General features: G+C 47.6%; 2 protein-coding genes across 3 annotated transcripts in view; both read right to left on the bottom strand.

The window, feature by feature from the left end:
• Positions 1 to 59: 59 nt before the first annotated feature.
• sh3gl3a (SH3-domain GRB2-like 3a) lies at positions 60 to 18,300 on the bottom strand. The gene is made up of 11 exons (XM_062471136.1): positions 18,089 to 18,300; positions 6,927 to 6,995; positions 6,441 to 6,513; positions 6,199 to 6,342; positions 5,103 to 5,236; positions 4,865 to 5,023; positions 4,471 to 4,574; positions 3,907 to 4,016; positions 3,415 to 3,447; positions 3,135 to 3,194; positions 60 to 2,383 (listed from the first exon to the last, which is right to left on the bottom strand). The coding sequence occupies exons 1-11, from the start codon at positions 18,131 to 18,133 to the stop codon at positions 2,181 to 2,183; spliced, it is 1,134 nt and encodes a 377-aa protein (XP_062327120.1). The 5' UTR covers positions 18,134 to 18,300; the 3' UTR covers positions 60 to 2,180.
• A 3,402-nt stretch (positions 18,301 to 21,702) lies between these two features.
• The window catches only part of bnc1 (basonuclin zinc finger protein 1), a 36,344-nt gene continuing 33,863 nt past the window's right edge, over positions 21,703 to 24,183 (bottom strand). For both annotated transcript variants that reach the window (XM_062471402.1, XM_062471403.1), the window contains exon 5: positions 21,703 to 24,061. In XM_062471402.1, coding sequence (XP_062327386.1) covers positions 23,317 to 24,061 — 745 coding nt within the window. In that variant the 3' untranslated portion in view covers positions 21,703 to 23,316. The remainder of the gene's footprint in view (positions 24,062 to 24,183) is intronic.

Consider the following 24,183-nt stretch of genomic DNA (forward strand, 5'->3'; position numbering starts at 1 on the left):
AGAAAAGAGGGAGAAAGAGAGAGAGAAAGAAAAATGGGGAGAGGGAGTCAGACAGAGAGAGAGAAGAAGAGATAAGGGGAGAGAGGGAGATAGAGAGTCTAGTTGAGTAGAACAGTATGGCAGGGCTGATGAGCCCAGCGGTAGTGTTGGAAGATGGCCAATCATCTTAGTCTGTGATGGTGCTCTCCAACAGTTTACTCGAAGGGGCTTGTGGTAAACATGATGTCATTAGGGACAACAGGAAGTGGCTACACTTCTGAGGCCACTCAGTGTTATCAGAGACCGACAGCAGAGCAGCTCAATCTACAGATTAGTCACTGAGGGTGTGTCCCAACTGGGACTAGATTAAAATAACCTGGAATTTACCCATAATTCTTACCATGTTCCCAAAAATCAATAGCCAGACTAAGAAAACTCTTATCATGCAAACAGTGCTTCACATTTACTGGCAGGTTAACAGTGTATTTTTCTTTTGGGTATCTTTACCCAGTGGTTTAGGTAGTATAGCTGAGCACGTATATGGTTTTAATGCAACTTTAACGCATTTTGACTAAGAATGTGTGAGTGACATTTGGTACAGTAACAAACCCCAATCCTGAGTCTGGGGTTGAGGGAATCTCTGGGCACTAAGGAGGTGCTTAGATACAATAAACATATTTATGGCTTTGTATAGCATTGTTGTTTGATCACAATGGATTTTCCATCCATTTACTTTCTTAGTCTAGTGGTTTTAACAGAATACTCTGAGTAGAATCACCTCTAAGGCCGTAGAAACACTTTGGCTGGATAAAGCATTGAAGTGCTTCTCAAATAAGGTCAGGGGTCAACTGGAGACCAGAGGTAACCTTCAGAGGTTCGCCTCGATATCTCCTCATACTGTTGTTATGTGGGTATTGGAAAACACATGTGATCTCTGGGGCTTGCGTCTCCAGCCTCCCAGATTTAAACATCAAACTACAAACCTCTGCTGTCCATTAACTACAACGGTGGACTAGCATCACATAGTCATACAGTACAATGTATATATACTAGTCCAGATCAGTCAACATATACAGTATATACCAGATAGGCTATATGGTAGGCTATATGGTATACTACAAATATCCCAGATATAACTTAAAAAACTTGACTGATATGGTAGAAGTATTTCATCTCATAGAAAGTGCAACGCATGAGGAGCAAACAAGAAAAAGTAAGGTGTGCATGTCCGTAGGTGTGCGATAGATCTTCTGAAGCTTCAGTGCAATACAGACGACATAGAGAAAGCAATTTAACACGGTCGAGTAAGGCATTCACCCCCCCCCATCTGACGAGACCAGGTGGTACGATCCTTACCGAGTGGTAAAGTCACTATAAGTTGGACCATGTAAACAGAGAGAGAGAGAGAGAGAGAGAGAGAGAGGGACGTTCAGAGAGCTTCTCTGTTCCTCGGGTTTAGAAACGTGTTTGACGAAACAGTCGAAAGCACAGCAGGCAGGCAGGCAGGCAGCATTAGGCCACACCAGACAGAGAGGCAGAGACATAGTACAACACAGACCAGCCTGAACCCAACTAGGACTCAGGCTGTCCTAACCCAGGGGACACTTACAGGACTGGCTACTGCACATCACAGGCTGTATGACGATAGGGCATCCACAGAAATGTCTCCCTCAAGGCGTTAAAACATCATTTCTTAAAACTGAAAGTGATGACCTTTCTCAGGTTAAGACTGCAAGCATTGTTATCATTTTTTGTTTCTTCAAAGTATCATAAGTTGAAGTTTGGAAAAGAACATTCTTTGGGGATTTTGGTTTGTTCCTTTCTCAAACCAAGAATACCGATTTTCAAATAGAAGATACAAAAAAATTATATATATGATAACGATGATTTTGTTGGACGTCTCTGGTAAATTCCGCAGCAGGGGCATGTATAGTATGTGGAATGCTGTGCGTGAAGTATAACTATTATACTTGATGAGTCAATGCCTCTAGGCAGGGTCCCTGGGCTGAATGTTTGGGGCTGAAGGGCATTGGTCTGGAGGATGAGGATGAGGGCTGAAAGATGGGACAGGGTCTTTTGGCCTGTTCTGAAGGCTGAAATATAGAGTTCCGTGTCAGGTTAAAACTAGGGTCTGAAGACACCTGGAGGTTGGGCGCTGGAGGTTGGGCGCTGGAGGCTGGGTGCTGGAGGCTGGTCTGGCCTTACTGGGGCAGGGGGACGATAACCTCCACATAGTTGATGGGGAAGAAGCCAGACTCCCCGTTGATCATGCCCTCATACCAGTTGTCATCGATCTGGTTGGTGAGGATGATGGTGTCGCCCTCCTTGAAGCCAAGCTCGCCCTCGTTCTCGGGCTCAAAGTTGTACAGACACCGACAGCAGGGCTGGTCCAGCACCTCGGACTCTGGAGGGAGGAAGAGAGAGAGGGAGGAAGAGTGGGGAGGGAGGAAGAGTGGGGAGGGAGGAAGAGTGGGGAGGGAGGAAGAGTGGGGGAGGAGAGAGGGAGGAAGAGTGGGGGAGGAGAGAGGGAGGAAGAGTGGGGGAGGAGAGAGGGAGGAAGAGTGGGGAGGGAGGAAGAGTGGGGGAGGAGAGAGGGAGGAAGAGTGGGGGAGGAGAGAGGGAGGAAGAGTGGGGAGGGAGGAAGAGTGGGGAGAGAGGAGAGAGGGAGGGAGGGTGGTGGGGGAGGAGAGAGGGAGGAAGGATGGTGGGGGAGGAGAGAGGGAGGAAGAGTGGGGAGGGAAGAAGGATGGTGGGGGAGGAGAGAGGGAGGAAGAGTGGGGAGGGAGGAAGGATGGTGGGGGAGGAGAGAGGGAGGAAGGAGAGAGGGAGGAAGGAAGGATGGTAGGGGAGGAGAGAGGGAGGAAGGGAGAGAGGGAGGGAGGATGGTGAGGGAGGAAGGGAGAGAGGGAGGAAGGATGGTGGGGGAGGAGAGGGAGGAAGGGAGAGAGGGAGGAAGGATGGTGGGGGAGGAGAGAGGGAGAAAGGGAGAGAGGGAGGAAGGATGGTGGGGGAGGAGAGAGGGAGAAAGGGAGAGAGGGAGGAAGGGATTAGAAGGGATGGAGGGGGGTAAAGAAAGATAGGACAGAGTGCTTGAGTGTTTGAGTTAAAGTGACTATGCAGGCTATCTGTCAAGTTTGTGTGTGTGTGTTTCTCACCGTGGCCATTGGTGGTAGGAGTCTCTGGCCAGGACAGAGATACAGAACTGAAGGCATCAGCTGAATGAGGTGGAGATGCAGACAAGACCAGCGCACACACACACCCAGCAAAACGGAAATCAACAAACAGAAATAATAATGTAGCTGGAATGCCATGGAATGTCGATGGATAACGGAGGCTGTTGTTCACTCTGGTCACCACCAGGGGGTAGTACAGACAACGCTTGGTCTAACTGCTCAAATAATAATGGAGTCGTGCACAATAAAAAGGTATACCTACTTTTTCCATTTACTGTGTGGTTGATCTGGACGTCTGCAGGGGACAGTAAAACATGATTCGTGGCTGAAAATGAAATGATATGGAGCGGACAGCATGCAGCGCACTCGCTAACACAGGTGACAGCTAACATGGGTGACAGCTAACACGGGTGACAGCTAACAAGGGTGACAGCTAACACAGGTGACAGCTAACACGGGTGACAGCTAACACGGGTGACAGCTAACAAGGGTGACAGCTAACACAGGTGACAGCTAACACGGGTGACAGCTAACACGGGTGACAGCTTACACGGGTGACAGCTAACACGGGTGACAGCTAACACGGGTGACAGCTAACACGGGTGACAGCTAACACGGGTGACAGCTAACACGGGTGACAGCTAACACAGGTGACAGCTAACACGGGTGACAGGTAACACGGGTGACAGGTAACACGGGCGAGAACTATCGAGCAGAAGAGGTCTTGAGAGGGAGAACTGTGATGACTGGGTACCTGATGATTTGAAGGACGAGTGGTATGACAGTCCGTTCGTCTGGGTCTTCTCAATGGCCTCAAGGGTGCTCATGATGGACTTGGGTTTGAACTCTCTCTTGGGTTGATTCCTGGTCATTCCTGGTCATGGCTATCCTGTAAGGACAAGAGCAGCAGGGGAGGATGATGGGACATGACTAGCTGTTTCAGCGTCTAGTCAGTGCTGATCCCGGCTACACACTGTGAACAACGGGCTGGTTCTGTTTGACATCCATCACTTAGGAGTCTCCTGTACGTAGACATGTAGGCCTACACAGACACAGACCTGTCCTAACCTGCTTCATGATAATAATAACAATAATAATAATAATAATCATCATCTTCGACATATTATTGAAAACAAATTCAATAATAATTTTTAGGACAATTCTTTTGTGAACATACTCATTTACCTGATGCTTTTATCCAAAGCGACATACAGTACAGGGGGATTTGAACCGTTGAACTTCTTGATATTAAATCAAATGTTATACCACTGAGCTATAGCCATCCCCACTCCGCACACAGGGGTGTGAGCCGTCGTACCTGCTCTGCAGTGCGGACCTGAGCGCTTCCAGGATCTCTGCAGACTGCCGGTGGTATTCCAGCGCTGACTCTACCAGCGCTGCCAGCTGGCTCACCTGCTCCACCTGCGGGCGGGCACATGAACACGCCCGCAAACAAACACGGAACACACCCACACACACACGGAATACACACACACACAAAACATACACAACACACCCACAGAACAAACGCACACACGCAAACACCCACAGAACACACACCCACAAACAAATAAAAACAGAGCGCAAACAAAGATAACGTCAATCCAAAGTCATAAAGTTCCATAACAGTCTCGTAATGACGATAATATCCTCCCGGCCTGCGACGGCTGGGCCTGAGTAGGCCAAAGGTGTTCACGAGCAGCTCCACTCACGTCACTCTCCAGGAAGTTGAACATGCTCCTCTCCGCCAAGTCCTTGCTCTCGTCGAACTTCTCCAGCGCCTGCTTGATCTCCTCGTCTGGGACCTTGCCCTGACGCTTCTTCTTGTAGTCGAAGTCTAACCTCCGGCCCTCCAGCTTCTTGAGGTGGTGCTGTGAGGGCACAGGGAGGAGTTGGCATCGACCGCACATTCAGTATGGAACACTCGTCTTGCATTTGTATGGCACTGACCGTGATCTCCTTCAGGTCTTTGTCCTGTAGTGTCTGAAGAGGATCGATAAAGTTTTGTTTGACGCCGATGTCCAGAGAGTCTTTGACGTCGGCCAGCTGCCTCATGGCTTCCCCCATGTCTGTCAGCGCGCACCCTAGATGAAGAAATATACAAATCCTGTCTTAACCTAGAGAGAATGCCCAGACCCTGTCTTCATCACGGCAGAGCCAGGGGACAGTGCTGGGGATCAGGAGGTTACTCTCTCCACCAGGGGTCAGAGTTGAGTCCCTCGGTGTCAGAGAACACAGAGGGTTCACCACCAGGGGAGAGGAAGAACAACATAAAAAGCTTTCTTTAGTGTTGCCCCTCAGTGTTCATAGAGCAGAGACACTTCCCTGTGAGGGGAGATAACCACCACCAGTGTGTGTATCTGTGTGTGTGTCTGTGTGTGTATCTGTGTGTGTGTCTGTGTGTGTTTGACGCTCGTCGCTATAAGGTAAAACGCTACACTGCCTCTGTCGCTTTGTCTCACAAAAAGATCGACTTGATTTTACGGCACTCGTCACGCACAAAGAGATGGATGCAAACAAGCTACAATTCCAGTCTGAGCAGAAAACGCTTAATAGGCCTACTTTTTTTTGTAATCAAGACAATTTAAGATTACTGTTCCTTGTTCAGATTATTCTTGCTCTGCTAATCAGCTCTGCCAACTGCGAAAGAGCCTGCAGTGCCCAAAAGAAAATACAATCAGATGTCCGCAGCAGTCTCATTTCCTCACGCCTTTCAGACCTGATCCTTATTTCAACAGAAGGCCCAGAGCTTCCGCAGTAGGCCTATGAACCATTGTCAGCACTAGAGGTGGCTGAAGTCAAGTGGCAAGAGATAAAAAATAAATTCAGAAAGATAATGTACTTGCATTGTTCATGCATTTCATGTAAAAAGTCTGGCGAGTAAAATAACAAAACGTACTACAATGAAGCTTTGAGTCGCCATTGGCTAATACTAATAGCCAATGGCGACTCAAGCTTCATTGTGTACATAGAGGGTGTCAGGGTGTGTGTGTGTGAGAGTACGTGTGTGTGTGTCAGAGTGAGTGTGTGTGCGTGTCCTACGTACCAAAGGCAGAGTCGTCTCCCAGCTCACGGCCGTAGCGGTACATGCAGTCCCCCAGCAGGCCCTCTGTCTGAGGGTAGCCCGTGGTCTTCACCTGCCCTCGGATCTTAGACACCGTGTTCAGCATGCCCAGCTTGGCTCTGTAGGCTGCACAACACAGAGACTGAGCACCCCTTGCCTGCACACCTGAGCATGGTGGGGCACTGATGCCTGGGGAGTGGGAGGTGCTGGGGGTGACATGTTACCTGGGTTGGGCTGGAGGTATTCTGTTGTTTTTGATAAGAGGTCGAACACTGATTTGTTGGTGACCTCAATTTTCTAAACAAGGGAAAAATATGAACATTAAAATCCAGAAAAACTTTCTTCCAGCCTAGTCTCTGATTCACAGGCTGTGTGGTCCAGCACCATGTTGGGATCTGTGTAGGGTTAGGGTTGTGCTGTGTAGGGTTAGGGTTGTGCTGTGCAGGGTTAGGGTTGTGCTGTGTAGGGTTAGGGTTGTGCTGTGTAGGGTTAGGGTTGTGCTGTGTAGGGTTAGGGTTGTGCTGTGCAGGGTTAGGGTTGTGCTGTGTAGGGTTAGGGTTGTGCTGTGTAGGGTTAGGGTTGTGCTGTGCAGGGTTGTGCTGTGCAGGGTTAGGGTTGTGCTGTGTAGGGTTAGGGTTGTGCTATGCAGGGTTAGGGTTGTGCTGTGTAGGGTTGTGCTGTGCAGGGTTAGGGTTGTGCAACATCATTACCCTCTCCATCTCCATAAACTCCTCATCCAGCTTTGTTCCTTCAGCTCCACTTATCTTCTCACTCAACAGCTGCAGAAGAGAGAGAGAGAATGAAAGAGAGAGAGAGAGAATGAAAGAGAGAGAGAGAGAATGAAAGAATGAAAGAGAGAGAGAGAGAGAGAGAGAGAGAGAGAGAGAGAGAGAGAGAGAGAGAGAGAGAGAGAGAGAGAGAGAGAGAATGAGGAGCGAGAGGCAGAGAGAATGAGATGAGAGAAAAAAGGAGTGAGAGAGAGAGAGAGAGAGAGAGAGAGAGAGAGAGAGAGAGAGAGAGAGAGAGAGAGAGAGAGAGAGAGAGAGAGAGAGAGGTTGACATATAGAAGAGAACAAGAGTGGTTATATTAATATGCTTTCCTTGTATAAGTGCTCTGCTGCTGTGGCAATGACAGATACATATTTAGATACGACTACGCAATCCACGCTCACTAACAAGCTGCTGTGAGTGGAGAGAGAGAGAGTGGCAGCAGGTATTGAAATCTGGACAGTTTGTGTCACCGTGTCCCTGCTGAAACAGGAAGAATGCAACAGAAGTGTGGAGTTTGGCCTTTAGAGACTCATTCAGGAAGGAAGTGACATCGCTGAAGTGGTCGTTCAAGTCAAACTAGCCTACCAGCACACAGGAAGAGTGACAGACGTCTGACATTATGGTAAACCTAGAAATGAAACTATGCTGTTGTTTCAGACAGTGACATCACATTTGTCCACAAGAATTGAGTCAAAAGGCAGAGATTAATAACAAAGCAAAGAGCATTCTCTGACAGCCATAAGAAGACTAGAATTCTGCATAGTAGGCTAATTCTGAAGAACTTGGCTGTCTGTCCAGCCAACGCAGTCCTGAGAGCTGTAGAGCAGTCAGGTTAGGTTGTACTGTAGGTCTGTACTGTAGGTCTGTACTGTAGGCTACAGTAGCACCACTGTAGGAAGGAGATGTACTAACATGCGGCTCTGCTGCACACTTAGGCAATGTGTCATTAATTCCAGAGAAGCAGTGGAGGTTGACACTACCCAATCTGCCCCCCCCCCCCCCGCCCCCACCCATTGACGATGAATGAACCACAGCACTCATGTTGAAACTAAAAGTCTTCCAAAAAAATTACAGTCAAATTGCAATTGTTGTATTTTTTGTTCATATAACATCACTCGGATTTAATGATAACAAATATAATTTTGTTTCATCTCACAGATTTCCTGGGGTCCTAAAACAGGCCTGAGCTGCTCTATGTACCAGACCATACACAGAAAAGCCTCGTCTTCATCAACAGGCGCCAGCCTCAAACCAATCTACAGTACAGGATTATACATGACTGATAACAGTTTACATGCATTCACAAACTGAGTTATCGGAGCACATGATGACATTGTACTGACCCTTTTCTGCAACAGATAGATCAGTCACAACAGTAGGAAGCTGAGATCACAATGGTAAGGAAATGAACCAACAGCAGCACACTCAGTTTGGCCTTGTTTCTGGTCTATTAATGGAGTACAGTAGAGAGGCAGTTATAACACCATGCAGCAGACCGGCCAAGTCTGTCTGTCTCAGTTCAGTGAGAAGTAGGAAGACACTACTGTGGTGTCTGACTCACAATGGCACCTTTCACCCAGCAGCACTTTAACCCTTGTGTTATCTTCGGGTCATTCTGACCCATCAGTCATTGTGACCCACCGTCGTATTGCGACAAATTTACCTCATACAAAAACAAAGTGAAGCATTTTCTTTTAACTGTCGGGCTGTCTCAGACCCCCCACATTGGAATGGTTAAAAGAAAATTATTTTTATTTGTTTTTGTATTGGGTAAAATTGGGTAAACACAACAATGGTTCGTTATGAACCTTTGGGTCATGTGACCCGAAGGCAGCACGAGGGTTAAGTGCTAATTTCCTAAAAGTAGAGGTGTTTCACCTAAACATCCACCTGATGAGAGGGAGGGCGCAGTACACCGCTGTTACCAGCAGGGTAAATATACATTTACATGTAGTCATATTAGCAGATGGTCTTATCCAGAGCGACTTACAGTAAGTACAGGGACATTCCCCCCGAGGCAAGTAGGGTGAAGTGTCTTGCCCGAGGACACAACGTCATTTTGCACGGCCGGGAATCGAACCAGCAACCTTCTGATTAATAGCCCGATTCCCTAACCGCTCAGCCACCTCACTCCCCTAACATATAGCCATGTTAACATGTCCTGGAGCCCAGGCTGCTTCCTCCTGGCTCGTCATGGTCAGCAGGAGACAGCAGGCCGGGAGAGGGACCAGGAGGCCTCTTATCCTCGCCTCATCTGGGTTCGCTGTGATGCTGTTCAGTCTAACTGCTCTTCTGTGGGGCTAAACCCAACACAGCGACACGCTGACCACAAGCTGACCACAAGCTGAGCAAGCCTGAATTCCAGGAAACAACGTCTGTGCTTGCTCCGAGGCCAGGGGTCAGCAGAGTCCACCGTCTGGTTACGTTACTCAAAGCAGAACTGGTGATGCAACTGGCCAGCTCTAGTGGAGTTAGCCTGGTGTGATCAGGGTCACAGTAGGTCGAGTTACTCTGGTGTGATCAGTGTCACAGTAGGAGGATACTGGCTGGTAACGTCTGAGATAAGATGGTGAGAAGACTCCTTGTGAAGAAGGTAAACAAACAGCCGATCCCTGTTTCCATTTGGCCTAGACGTCACTTGAGCAGGCTCAGAACACACACACACAGACACACACACACAGAGACACACACACACAGACACACACAGAGACACACACACACACACACACACAGCCCATGAGGGTTCCAGCGGTGATGGATCATGGTGAGGGTCGATGCCTGCGGAACATCAACAGCATCCAGGTCAGAGTGACGCAGGAGAGCAGGGGAGGAGGACAGGAAGGAGCAGAGATGAGCAGGGGGGCGTGGAGGGGAGGAGGACAGGAAGGAGCAGAGACGAGCAGGGGGGTGTGGAGGGGAGGAGGACAGGAAGGAGCAGAGATGAGCAGGGGGGTGTGGAGGGGAGGAGGACAGAAAGGAGCAGAGATGAGCAGGGGGGCGTGGAGGGGAGGAGGACAGAAAGGAGCAGAGATGAGCAGGGGGGTGTGGAGGGGAGGACGACAGGAAGGAGCAGAGACGAGCAGGGGGGCGTGGAGGGGAGGAGGACAGGAAGGAGCAGAGATGAGCAGGGGGGCGTGGAGGGGAGGAGGACAGGAAGGAGCAGAGATGAGCAGGGGGGCGTGGAGGGGAGGAGGACAGGAAGGAGCAGAGATGAGCAGGGGGGTGTGGAGGGGAGGAGGACAGGAAGGAGCAGAGATGAGCAGGGGGGCGTGGAGGGGAGGAGGACAGGAAGGAGCAGAGATGAGCAGGGGGGCGTGGAGGGGAGGAGGACAGGAAGGAGCAGAGATGAGCAGGGGGGCGTGGAGGGGAGGAGGACAGGAAGGAGCAGAGATGAGCAGGGGGGCGTGGAGGGGAGGAGGACAGGAAGGAGCAGAGATGAGCAGGGGGGCGTGGAGGGGGCGGGGGGCCACAGATTCTTTCTCAGCTATAAACACCCAACACCACACACAACCTAGGATACCTACAGGACCATATACAGGCAGGGTCCGAGTCGGGTTTGTCAGGTCGGGGAATGAGTGATTTTGTGGATTGTTTAGACAGACTGCAGCCATCTAAGGACAGACTGGAGTCTCGTCTGAAACATAGCTTATCTTACCAGGCCAAACAAGGTCAAATAAATGCTTAACTATTGGGAACTGGAATGTACATCAGGGTGTTCCAGTGTCATCTGGATCAATAATTCTCTCTCTCTCTCTCTCTCTCTCTCTCTCTCTCTCTCTCTCTCTCTCTCTCTCTCTCTCTCTCTCTCTCTCTCTCTCTCTCTCTCTCTCTCTCTCTCTCTCTCTCTCTCTCTCTCTCTCTCTCTCTCTCTCTCTCTCTCTCTCTCTCTCTCTCTCTCTCTCTCTCTCTCTCTCTCTCTCTCTCTCTCTCTCTCTCTCTCTCTCTCTCTCTCTCTCCCCAATTAGCAGACTGTACCAGCCACTCATCAACCATCGCTGATTGGATGAGCATTCCTCTGATGATTTGATTAGAGGAGGAAGACGCTCAAGGCCTGCTACCTGTCGCTTCACCACGAGGAAGGTTATTCCCTCACCCACACACTACAGCGTCCAGGGCAGCCTATGACAGACAGCAAGGGCCTTGTCAAGATGTAAGCTGTGAGGACGAGGATCGGCTTAACAATGCCCAGGCCCAGCAGACGCAGGGAGGCTGTGTGAGTCACGACACCAGGCTGCAGTAATCTGGTCCACGCTGTCTGGACCTGCAAGGTGTAACCCTCCAGCAGAACTGTGTCAGAATCTCAGACCCCCCAGGCCCGTTCCAGACTCCCCAGGCCCATTCCAGACCCCCCAGGCCCATTCCAGACCCCCCAGGCCCATTCCAGATCCTCTTCCCCTACTACAAGTCAGGCAGTGAGCACTGGAGAGTCCAACTGGGTCACAGGGTAAATATAGATAGGAGCCCAACGTGGCAGACAAACCCTTTCTAGGACAGCACAGAGAGGGAATCAGTGAGTAGTAATTGTCAAAGAGGAAGAGACAGAGAGAGACAGACAGAGAGACAGAGAGACAGAGAGACAGAGAGAGAGAGAGAGAGAGAGAGAGAGAGAGAGAGAGAGAGAGAGAGAGAGAGAGAGAGAGAGAGAGAGAGAGAGAGAGAGAGAGAAGAACAGAGAGAGATTTAGTAGTTATTACACTCTCACAGTCAATGACTTGACTGCGAGAGAGCATTTGAGCAGTTTGGGGACAATGACAGGCTTCAGCAGGTGACAGCTGGACCGTAAATCACTGGTCCAGATTATAGAGGAGAGAGATGCTATTAATCCAGCCTGACGTCTAATCTACACATGAGAAGGACCATCATTATCCAGAGCAATGAAGAGAGGGCCTCATCTCCATCCAGGCCAAGCCAGGCGGCAACACCACACAACAACAGGGTCAACGGCAAGTGAAAACTCCTGGGGTTCACAGGCCAACCCATGACTGATGATAGTACTGAAGCCAGGGGCAAGTTTCTCCACTGTTCCGGCCATGACAGTAACAATCCCCTGCTGGAGGCCTGTGATGTTTTCAGGGTGACTACAGGACACAGTGTTCTAGTTCCCCTGCTGTTTCCTGGAGGCCGGGGACAAAGCAGGGCCCGTGGAGTGGAGGGAACAGGTTGATAGGAGGGTCTGGAGGGGAACAGGTTGATAGGAGGGTCTGGAGGGGAACAGGTTGATAGGAGGGTCTGGACTTTCCTCCTCTCTCCCTCTCAACCCAGCAAGACGGCGGGCAGACACACAGAATAACAAGAGACAACTAAAGTTATCTGGAAGTTCAGGTAAATCCACCCCGGTTCACATAAAACCCACTGAGGATTTCCCCTAAGATCTGAGTCATTGGGCAATACACACAGCTTGTGTGTGTGTAAGTGTGTGTCTCTGAGTGTGTGTGTATATGTGTGGGTATGTAACTCTAAGTGTGAGTGAGTTTGATAAGAGAGGTGTGTAATTTTCCTGTGGTTTTTTCTCTCCCTGAAAAAAGTGATGGTGAGTGTTGGAGACAGACATTGAGAGGGTTGGAGACTAGAAAGCGATAGCAGCATTGTTTGTAGAGCGATCTCCTTGGACACTTTGATTACACAAGAGCTCCAACACGCCAAGGCTGGACTGAATTCCATTCCTATGGCCTCTAACAAATAAGATATTAGCCAGATCGTGTATGTGTGTGTGTGTGTGTGTGCGTGTGTGTGTGTAGTGATTCCTATGAGTAACGATTCCTGGTTGGAGGTAGGTGTTCTGCATTGATTTAGTCCAGTCAGCCTGAAGCTAGGCTCCCACGTGGATCCTCTGAGGCAAGTCCCTCACTGGGGCCACACAGAGCAGCTTTGTCTCAGCACTCACACTGAGCAGCTGGATAACGCTGGCTCTGTGCTCACAGGCAACAACAGCTTGTACAGTAGGAGGAATTAAGAGAATAACAGAAACATGGTTAACTTTCCATGGTTTGGTGACACGTCACGCAGATTATTTGACTGAGAAGTGTGTCATGGTGGTATATGATATATAGTCGAACACGGAAAGGAACAAAAGTGTTTGTTTGCAACATTGAACCCAGTCACACGATGGGAGACTGCTGGCAAACAGATGAGCTAACCTCAGCCAATGAACACAGGATATGAAACCCATGTCCTTTCCCCTTTGTCAGAGGCTCAATATGAAACAACAACAAGAGCGGTTACTCCACCCTGCGATGTAGCTGGTGCTCGTCGCTGGACTAAATCCCCCAACAGGACCATCTTTCCAGAGACACAACCTACTGAGTGCAGTAGGTTGTGTTTCCCCTAGGTCTACAGTTTTGGGGGGGGGGGGGGGGTAGGGTGGCGGGGAAGGGGGGGGGGGAGCCTTAACCCGGCGGTAGGGGGGGGCGACGACCATGTAGAGACAGAAATGACGTGCCGTCGTGTAAATAAGATAAATAACATAAGGCCATTTAGTTTGTTTAATAAAAGAGAAAGCTATAGACCTGTTTTATAGGAAAGGTAACCTTAAATGACTTATTTTGTGATTGGGCGCCATATAAAAAATACAAACTTTACTTGACCTTCCAGGGGGGGCAGGGGGTGCCGTTGGGGGGGCGGGGCGCCCCCCTAATATAACGGTAGGGGAAACACTGGAGTGTACAGTAAGCAGGCCCACACACAGGGCTGCACCAGCGTCTCTGCACAGCAAACACACTCCAGAAATACCCTAACAAATGCACTTGCAAAATCATGAGTTTGGTGCTTGCTTATTTACATTTTACATTTAGTCATTTAGCAGACGCTCTTATCCAGAGCAGAGTTGGCTTATGTGCACACTGTACTCTGAAATTTGGCTGTCGGTGCTGTAAGACAATTTTCTTTGATAACATTTCTTGAAATAATGTTGTTTACTTAAGTCACTTGATAAGCCATTTATACTGTAAACAAGTCCAACTCATAGATTAAAAAATCTAAAAACAAGATTATCGCACTCAGATGTAACCTACAGTTTTTTCAGTGAATAACTACTGTTGATTCAGGTAGAGAAAAAGGACACACCAGTCATAACTACTGCTGAAACACAAACACACAGTAAAGTGTTATGCTCTCCTGGGGTCAGTGTCTGACTAACAGCAATCTATCTCTTCTACAGCACACTAATAACAACACAGACACACGTCCTCTCTGTGTAAACCAACCATGACGGGCTAACTGGACTAGAACACCATTTCCTCTCTGTGTAAACCAACCTGACATTCATGGGTCTCAAACCCATTAACTACGTTCCAATTCCACCTTTTCAAAGTAATTACGTTCTTCACCTCATTGGTTTGGCCTAGCAGGGGGACACAGCTGTCCATTAATGTCATTAGCTGGCACCTTGCAGGCTTGGCCCAGAGCCATGATATAATTACTCGGGCGTCAGTCCTGTGTGTGACCAGGCCAGCGCCTTCCTTATGACAGGAGATGACAGTGTAACTCTGCTGACAGCAGCTCCTCGACGTCACCACAGGCCTCTCCATCAGGCAGATGATAAACCGCTGAAATGTTGATGAGTTGAAACTTGGCCACGCGAGCCTGCCAGCCTTTGGAGATCTGGGCTGTCATTAATAACTAATGAGTTCTCTTTGTGTAGGCGTTAGCAGCAAGCAGTGTTGATGTCATCCTGTCATAAAGGCTCCACGGTTGTTCGTTTTCGAGAGCATGCTGGATACACGGATAACTAGTCCCACTGACATCCAGTCATAACTGATTTGCTGCATATAGAACATGTGACCAACAGGTCCCACCGCGACCCAAGGTTCAAAATGCCACGTGACTCTTGGGGGGGGAGGGGGGGGGTCCCCTAAGAGACTTATCTGTCTCTGTTGCACTTTATAATGGTAAAACATAAACATTTTACATTTAGCAGACGCTCTTCTCCAGAGCGACTTACAGTAAGTACAGGGATATTCCCCCAAGGCAAGCAGGGTGAAGTGCCTTGCCCAAGGACACAACGTCAGTTGGCATGACCGGGAATCGAACTGGCAACCTTCGGATTACTAGCCCGATTCCCTCACCGCTCAGCCACCTGACTCCCAACATATAAGACATAAAGGACTATATCTGGAATTTCAACCTTTCAAACAATCATTTAAGATTAGCCTTCCTGATATTCACTCCAGAAAATGAAATCAAGCCCTACTGACTAATGTTTCCAATTTTTTTAATGCCCCCCAAACAAAAGGGGTCCTATCGACTTATGGAGGATCTCTACACACAGACAGTGGAGCGAGAGGAAAGGGGGTTGGATAGGAGGCTGCCGGCACTGTGCTCACCCATGTGACAAACAAGAGTAACTAGATCAAGACAGGAGAGGCTGAGTGTGAATGATTTCAACTGCTGCCTGGCACTGGTCTATGAGGGGAATATTGCTCTACGTAAATCCGCTCACGCAATAGCCCAGCCTAGCACGGGAAGGTTTGTGGACTTCAGACTGCAAACACAACTGTTGGCTCGTTGAGTTTGAGAATAGGTCAGAGTACACTAACCCAGCCATACTCGACCTCTTCCACTTTGTGGCCCACTTGCATAGCTGAAATATTTTTGCGGCCGCCCAACACATCCATTCACTTACTTTGCGCTAATCACACGTTTAACAACACCACGGGAGCCAAATAGTTCGCTTTCACAGGCTAAATGTTTTTGAGCGACAGTGTCCATCAGGGCCACAGTAAGCACACATTGTAAAGAGAGGTAACCTGGAACTACCACGGCCAGGCCAGGTCTAGAACTTTCGTTGAAGTTTGAAACGTGACTTTTAATAACCAGAACAAGTTATGTTAACTCTTAGCTTTTTTTTGATTGTGCAGCTTCTCAATTTTTTTCATCAACCGGTAACAGGTTGGAGATCTTCCAGATTTTTGTTAGAAACTGATAGGCATGTTACATTACATTATCCAAAGGGAACAAATATGACAGACCAATTATTTATGTGAGTTAACATTAACGACTACAAATAATTGAGTACATTATAATGTGGCTAAAAATAGTTAGCTAGCTAGCCTAGCTAACATTACTGCTCAAATCCTAGATAGCTAGAGCTAGCCTAGCTAGCTGATTTTACTGTGTGAGTTAGATAAACCTTATCTTAGTAATTGTCGATGTAGCTCGAGCCCCTTTTCCCTCTTGCTTGATGGGCAGAAACATAGACTCCCATGTACATCGTTGATGTAGACAACCCAAACTCCTCGTACAAAACGACATTTGTGTTTGAGAACTAACATAACTGCTCGCTACCGGAAGTTGTTGACATGGCCAAATGTGGACCTGGCTTGTGCAATATGCTAAAGTAATGCGTGCATAGTGGATTGAAGTGGACGAATGCAAGTTAAGGCGGAAATGGTCTTTCGTCAACGTGCCAAGCGTAACTATTGGCGTTTTGGTCATGATGAATTAAAGGCAAAATGTCATTTTTAAATAAGTACACACATTTTTAGAATAATTTTTCATACTTTTCATTGTTCATAAGTTTTTGTTGGTTTGGCAGCCCACCTGTATCACCCTAGCGGCGGGCCCACAGTTTGGGAATCGCTGCACTAAACAACAGAGTCAAACAGCTGATAAGTTTGACTCTGCTGGGTGTGAACGAAACACACATGCTAGTCACAAGCAAATCCCTAGACACATTACACACACACACACACACACACAATCACACACGCGTGCGTGTGCAGACGCACAAGCCCCATGCCTATTTGTTTGTCTTGCAGAGGCGGTATTCCATTCTCCTGCCCATAGGTCAATAACAATGGAAAATGGTTCAGTTTGTACTGAATAACAGGAATTCATTTTATAGCCGTGGTTGTATCCCGACAGAAACCAGAGAAAATATTTTGGGGGAGAGCGAGAGAAGGCCCATACCAAACAGAAATGAAACTCCACAGGGTGGAAAAGGATCCAGAGGGCAGACAAAACCAAGCAGACATATCCAAACTGACAATGCCATTCAGAATCACTGAAACAGTCCTTTAACAGTAACAGAATGAGACAATATGGGACCTGGAGGATAAATCAAAGTCTTTCACTTTTGAAAATGTTGTTGCTCCTTAGTGTATTCTGTGTTGGCGCATTCGGCCGCATCAATTCACAAAACTATGAATTATTGCTTAGATAAGTGGGCCTCACGTACAGAACACAGGAAATGTTGTTGATAGCAGACGATGGCATTTAACTTTTACTCAGTTGTATAATCAGATATGAACAGACATATTCAACCAAACAGTGCAGCCCTGAAATACACAAGGTCCACATTGTGATGAGAGTGTGAACTCTTCATGATTCATCCAACCTACAGGAGATGAATGACGCAATGTTGTGATGTCTTCTGTTAATGATTGCATTACACACATCGGAACTGACACACATTTGAAATTGGTCACTGAATTCAGAACAAGGATATGAGAACAAGCTTTGTCTTGTATTTACACACATCACTGTAGGTATGTGGTCTAAGGATGCAAAGCCATGTGTCACACATTCTCAAGTAACAGATTTGGTAACAACTTACAAGTAACAAGTTAACAAGTTCCTGACACAAACACACAAGCGTTACAATGATAGGGCTTGAGTTGATTAGGAGACTATTGAAAGGACTTAAGTTCAGTTAACTTTAGACTACAGTCCCAACCACTTTCAACAACCCGTTGTTTTAGTACGAGCTCACTTAGTCCACACACACGAACATTACAAAAGCTATCTGGAGTCGCCTACTCTAATTCCATAATATTATTAGAAAAAATTTGGAGGGTACCCAAGCTATGTAGCACTAATGTGTTTCTCATCTGCCTCAAACGCCAAGTTTCATTTTTACAGCATCATAACATCGCTACATTCCTACCCACGGCTGGAGATATCGGGGGCAAGACAAAACAATAACGGTTGTTGGATGGTGAACAGGGGAGCAGGTTGTTCGTGTTAGTCGAAAGTGGTTTGGTCCACGAGATGAATATTTGAAGCACATAATATGTTTGAATACAATGCGATTTAAACATGAATATATATGTAGCCTAAATATATCGTCTTAATATATTAATGATTATAACTAACGTCTCCCTACCTGACTTGCTTTGTGGAACTGCTTCTTCAGCCCGGCCACGGACATCTTTAAATCTTTGTTGTTCTCTTCTAAGAGATATGGCTTGACACGAGATGGAGAAAATAGACAATTAAAATAATAACGGAATTGTGGTTGCCAAAGTGCTGTGCTCGGTGTCCTCTGCCGTTCTATGTATTGCAGCAGTATTCTAATCTTGCGTTGGAGTAAATGTTTTCCTGCATAGGAGAGATGTCGGGCGTTCTCACGCGTGATTGGCTGAAAGAGCCAAGTTTATGTAAATACTATAGGGAACCAAAGGCCCACGCTCGAAAACGCTGAACAGGCGTACGACGAAGAGATAATACGTGAAGGCCCAACGTAGTATAAAATGCATCAATTATGATTTCATTCAATAGAACTTGTCATGTTTGATGGAAACGTTTGGAATGAAAAATATTAGGCCTATGCTTAGAACTACAATTGAATGAAGTTATAAAGACCCGCATACAGTTGGCTACCTTTCTAGTGCTGATTTTATAAGTTAAGGCATTAGTATTACTGCTCCCATCATCATAACAGACAAAACGGAAATTGGTACGATCCATCTTGTGTTCTGATCTAGTAGATTCTACGTGAGAACGCCACCATCTAGTGTCGGAGGTCGAGAAGTGCAGTATAAAATGCGGTCTTGCTGCAGTGCAGTCATCCACAGCCTGGACTTAATTTGAACATATTTTTAGAGATTTTCTGATGCTGACTAACATAACGCACACAATATTTAGCCAACAGCCCATTTTATAGTCCAGAAATCTGGAGATTCATTTGTAATTGAAGATAAAGTGATTCTGACACCACAAGGAGGCGCCACAGGCCAAGATGAGGAGGTGTTGCTAAAACTGGAAACTGAGACAGATCTACGCCAACACATGATGGCACTATCTCTAGTACAGGACGATGCTACGGCTAACACAGGCAAGCTCATGAACATTTTCCCATTATGCAACAAAAAAAAACGTTTTTAATAATCGATGAAAAATTTGATTTATGTTATTGGGACGTATATATAAAAAAATCCTATTGAGCGGTATTGATGCAAACCCTTTCATTTCGCTTTAATAAAATGAACGTGTTAATAAGTCATTTTTTGTTGTGAAAAGTGTCTTGAGACAAAAGTACTGAGAGTGATTCTGTGCTCGCTAAGAGACTGGAGAGGGAGGGGGGAGAATGTCTTGAACTCAAAACTTTCCCTTTTCCACCCCCAGCCCGTAGAGTATTAGGAGGAACAGAAGTCATCTGCTGTCCATCTGGCTGTGGTTCTGGAAGGTAATACCCTCTCATATTCATCGGCTTCCCAAGCACCCGTGGACAATCCACAGCACCCCCCCCGTCCAGTCCTCCCCCCTCCCCCAGCCTTTCGACTCCCTTCCCTGCTCTTCTGTATCCCAAGCCACCCCCACCTCCATACCCTGCCCCCCCCCCCCTCCTTTCCCAAATCTTCCAACCTCTGCTCCTTACCTCTCCGCCCTAACCCCTGCTCCCCCCCTCCTCCCTTACCCCTGCTCCTCCCCTCCTCCCTAACCCCTGCTCCTCCCCACTGCTCTCCAGCTTCCCAGCCCAGGACTAAGAGGTGGGATCAGGTGTCGTTGGCCCTGGAAGACCCCTCTCCCTGGAACATGTGTGGCTTAGACAGCAGTGTTTCTCTCTAAGCTCTGTTACAGTGGTCGGGATATCACACTGTGTAGCACCGTTAAGGCCCAGGGTGAACGTCACTGACCTTTGGAAAGGCATAACCATCACGGAAAGATGTTTGCTTATTGTCTTGTCCTGCAACAAGTTTCACCTAACTTCAGTTGATGATTTTTTTTTTTTTTAAGTGTTTACTTTTGGGGTTTGTAAAAACCTCACACACAGTTGTTTCTTTGAGATCTCCCATGGCAAAATGCTTGGCTGAACATCTTCTCTATATCCAGCTGCAGTTTCCAGAGATAATATCTTTACTAGTTGTATCTAAAATTCTTTGGATACTTTTAGCAGCACTGTGTGGGGAGTTTAGAGAACGATCCACCCATACAGTTCATGATTTTCATGGTTTCTGTTGCCTACATACAGCATAGTGGGGGACGGAAATAAACGTTGAACCCTCTCTGAGTGGTACTAGATTCCTACACCAGAGAAAAAAGATCGGGGCACTTGTGAGAACTGGGTTTTTTTAGCTGTTGAGTGGTGAAGGATAGCTCTGTGTAAATGCAGATGGAAATATGAGGGGTGGGTTGTAGATGGTCAGTTACGCAACACTTTCAGCTTCTGCACTAGTTGGATCCTTAGTTGTGTTTCATAATCCTCATCCATCCTCTAGTTGGATCCTTAGTTGTGTTTCATAATCCTCATCCATCCTCCTCACCCAGCAGTGCAAATCTCCATTTCTGTTCCTGCCCTTCGACACTCAAGCTACAATACGAGAAAACACACATCCGGAATGACTCAAATACACACGCCTGTTTGATAATGAAGTAACGCCACATGAACAAAATCACCCTGTTTCTACATTTCAAAAGTGTTTCTTAAGAATGCTCAGTGACAGAATATGAGTGTGGGTCTTTGTGTGTGGGGGGGTAGTAGTGTTTGTGATCCCTCCCTTGTCTGGGTTGTGTGTAGATGACTCAGGGTTCATGCTGGGGTTGACCTTGGCAGAGCTGGTCTGTGGACCACCACCTCCCTCGCACAGACTAATGACAGCGCATGCTCCCCCTTTCTGTCTGACGCTGCAGCTGGGGCCTCGTCGGGGGCTGCCGGGTTCCACTCTGTTCTCATCTGCTGTTATCTGTTCTCCTTTTCCTGGGTTCCACTCTGTTCTCCTCTGCCGTGTTCCACTCTGTTCTCCTCTGCTGTTATCTGTTCTCCTCTGCTGTGTTCCACTCTGTTCTCCTCTGCTGTGTTCCACTCTGTTCTCCTCTGCTGTGTTCCACTCTGTTCTCCTCTGCTGTGTTCCACTCTGTTCTCCTCTGCTGTGTTCCACTCTGTTCTCCTCTGCTGTGTTCCACTCTGTTCTCCTCTGCTGTGTTCCACTCTGTTCTCCTCTGCTGTGTTCCACTCTGTTCTCCTCTGCTGTTATCTGTTCTCCCCTGCTCTGCACTCTGTTATTTCCTTCTCTGTTCTGCTGTACTCGGTTCTGCTCTGTTCTATGCTCCTGTTCTGTTCTCCTTTGTTCTGCTTTACTCTGCTCTGTTCTCGGCTGGTCTCCCCTGCTCTTCTCAGTTCTCTCCTCCCCTCTCCTCCCCTCCCCTCCCCTCCTCTCCTCTCCTCTCCTCTCCTCTCCTCTCCCCTCCCCTCCCCTCCCCTCCCCTCCCCTCCCCTCCCCTCCCCTCCCCTCCCCTCCCCTCCCCTCCCCTCCCCTGCCTGGTACGGTCAGAACACCATTAAGGCTGTCTGGGTTGTTTCATACTGATGCCAGCATCAGCACTCTCATTCTTGATATGCATGAAGATATTTGTGTAGGAGTAATTCCTATAGGGTTTGACAGAGAGACAACGGTGCAATGTGTGTTGAAACCAGTTTCCCTATGGAGGAATCTGCCGAGTTACTGAATTTATCGGTTAAAATTGCATGAATAAATAAAAGCATTCAACAGATATGGCTTTTTATTGAGTAGGAATGAATATTGTAACATTAAATCAAAAACATTAACATCTACCATGTTGGTTTTTGCTTCTTTTTTTTTTTTTACAAATTCAAACAACTTCACAAAGAAATGGATCTTTAATCTAGCTCAATGTCATTAAATACACAATGAAAATATAAATGCGAAGTACAAAGCAAACTTAGACCAATAAACCATACTGTGAAATAATCAGAGAAATAGACTTTGGACATCATTTTCAAAAATCATTGTTGAAGATGTATGATATGTCCAGTAAAATGAGCCTATTTGATACAATATAGGTTTTTTGGTTTATTTCAGATTACAAATTACTCTATTCACAGAATGTACAATTCAATAAACTTTGTAGTACCATGATGTTTCTTGGGAGTGCTTAGACGTCAGGTCCTTGTTACAGTTAACTATGTTTTCATTTTCTCAGTGTTCGACTCGTTCACAGTACGATACCATACGCTCAAATCATGAAGACAGTGACTGCTTATAAATCACCCCTGACTACTGGGCCTGTGCAGGACACGCCTCGACGCGGCAGTGCCGTCGAGTCCACGACAAGAGCGGATATTGTTTACAAAAAGACCAGGGAGAATGTAAACGTTCTTCACATAACTGATAAGCTATTGGCCAGGTGTAAATACTGCTGTCGGCCTCCCAGTGTTTCCTGGTGTAGAGTGAGAAGGCTGTAAGGTCTGCTTAATACTGCTACCTCATGGCTACATGAGGCTTCAACGTGCGCTTCGGCACTGAGAAATCTTTGGTCAACATTAGAATACGCAACAACCAGACCAGCAAGGGCTGAAGGAACAGAATCACATATACACGACATCACACAATAACTTATTGAGCAAGTTCACGACACGTAAGGTTTTATACGTTTTCTCAAAGACCACACTCCAAATAGACAAACGACACGCTAGAAATGTCTACAAAGAAATGTCTAGAAAACCACTTTTGATTGGAACAATACGCTTCAACTCACAGGGAAAATGTGGATATCAAGTGGACCATAAGTTACCATACAATAACACCTACTCACTTAATACAGCCGATGGAACATTGGGACACCTGAACAGTTCTTGTGTTGCTATGGAAATGTGACTGGAGGTTGAAACAAGGATGTCAGCTAAGCTACTGTAACTGTGTTAGAAGTGCATAGAAATTAAAGAGCTAGAGAGAAACTGAGGTGTGCAGTTGAAGATCGATGGTAAAAATAAAGCCTTGGGTAGGACCTGAAATGTGTTACATGAGATATGATTTGATCAACTCTGTGTCAACAATGAAATAACATTGTATTGCAACATATACTGTATATAAAAAAAAACTATGGGTAAGATTCAAGCACATAAAAATAAACAATTGAAATTCCAATCTTTACATGGAAACCATGAAGGGAAAATCAAGATGCCCCATGAACAAACCAGGGATATTTGAACATATTCAAACAGAGGAAGCAGTGGTAAAACAGGGACATTGATTCCAGAATTTCCCCCCACCCCTTTCCCAAAACAATAACAATAGAATGTAATTCTTATAAAAGTGCTGACTGGCAAGCCTGTGTTCAGGTGAATGAAAGGACACAGTTCCTGTGAGGTTCCTACTCCTGTTCCAGAGCAGAGCTCACCACCAGGTTCCTGTGGAGGTTAGGGTTCTGGCTGTGTCTGTTCCGGCTGCGGACTGAGGAGAACGTGGTGTCGCAGCCGGGGACCTTGCACTTGTGCAGCAGCCGCAGGTGCACAGTCTTGTAGTGGGCTCTGAAAGTGCCCTTGTTGCTGTAGACTTTCTGACAGATGTGACAGGTGATGGGCGAGCTGGCCCCTCCCCCCTGGCCCCCTCCCCCCTGCCCCCCAACACAACCCAGGGTCCTCTCCCCTCCCAGCCCCAACCCCAGCCCCTCCCCCCCCGGTCCTCCTAACCCAATCCCGTCGTAGCTCTCATCGCTGTCCTCCTCCATTGGGAGGGGTTCCTCCTCCAGCCCCTCCCCCTCCTCGCTGCCTCCTCCTCCGTCGGAGTCCCAGGAGGCGCTGCCTCCGCTGCGAGGAGGAGGAGGCAGCGCGGGGGGAGCCAAGGAGGAGGTGCTCAGGTCTAGCACCGCCCCGTCCTCCAGTCCCCCTCCGCCCAGCGCCGTGGGAGACATCTCGGCCATTTCGGCCATCTTGCTCATGGGGAACACCAGGCCCATGCGGTTGTGTCCGCGGAAGATGACCGAGGTCTGGCCGGCGGCATCTCTGTGGTCCTGGCGTCCGTCCAGGCCCAGGCCGTCCCTGCAGAGAGAGGAAGGGAGGGAGCCGTACGGGTCTTTGGTCAGCAGCTTGTGATGGAGGTTCAGATTGGCGCTGTGCCTGGAATACACACAAAAACGGGGCAGAATATACCGTTTTTTAGAAAGTCTGTTTTGGGGAAGCGGTGCGACGACGCCCACATAATGATTCACCCTGAGACAGCGGCCAGTCCTCCTCCTCCC

Source organism: Osmerus eperlanus, chromosome 10 (assembly GCF_963692335.1).
Source record: "Osmerus eperlanus chromosome 10, fOsmEpe2.1, whole genome shotgun sequence".
NCBI lineage: Eukaryota > Metazoa > Chordata > Actinopteri > Osmeriformes > Osmeridae > Osmerus > Osmerus eperlanus.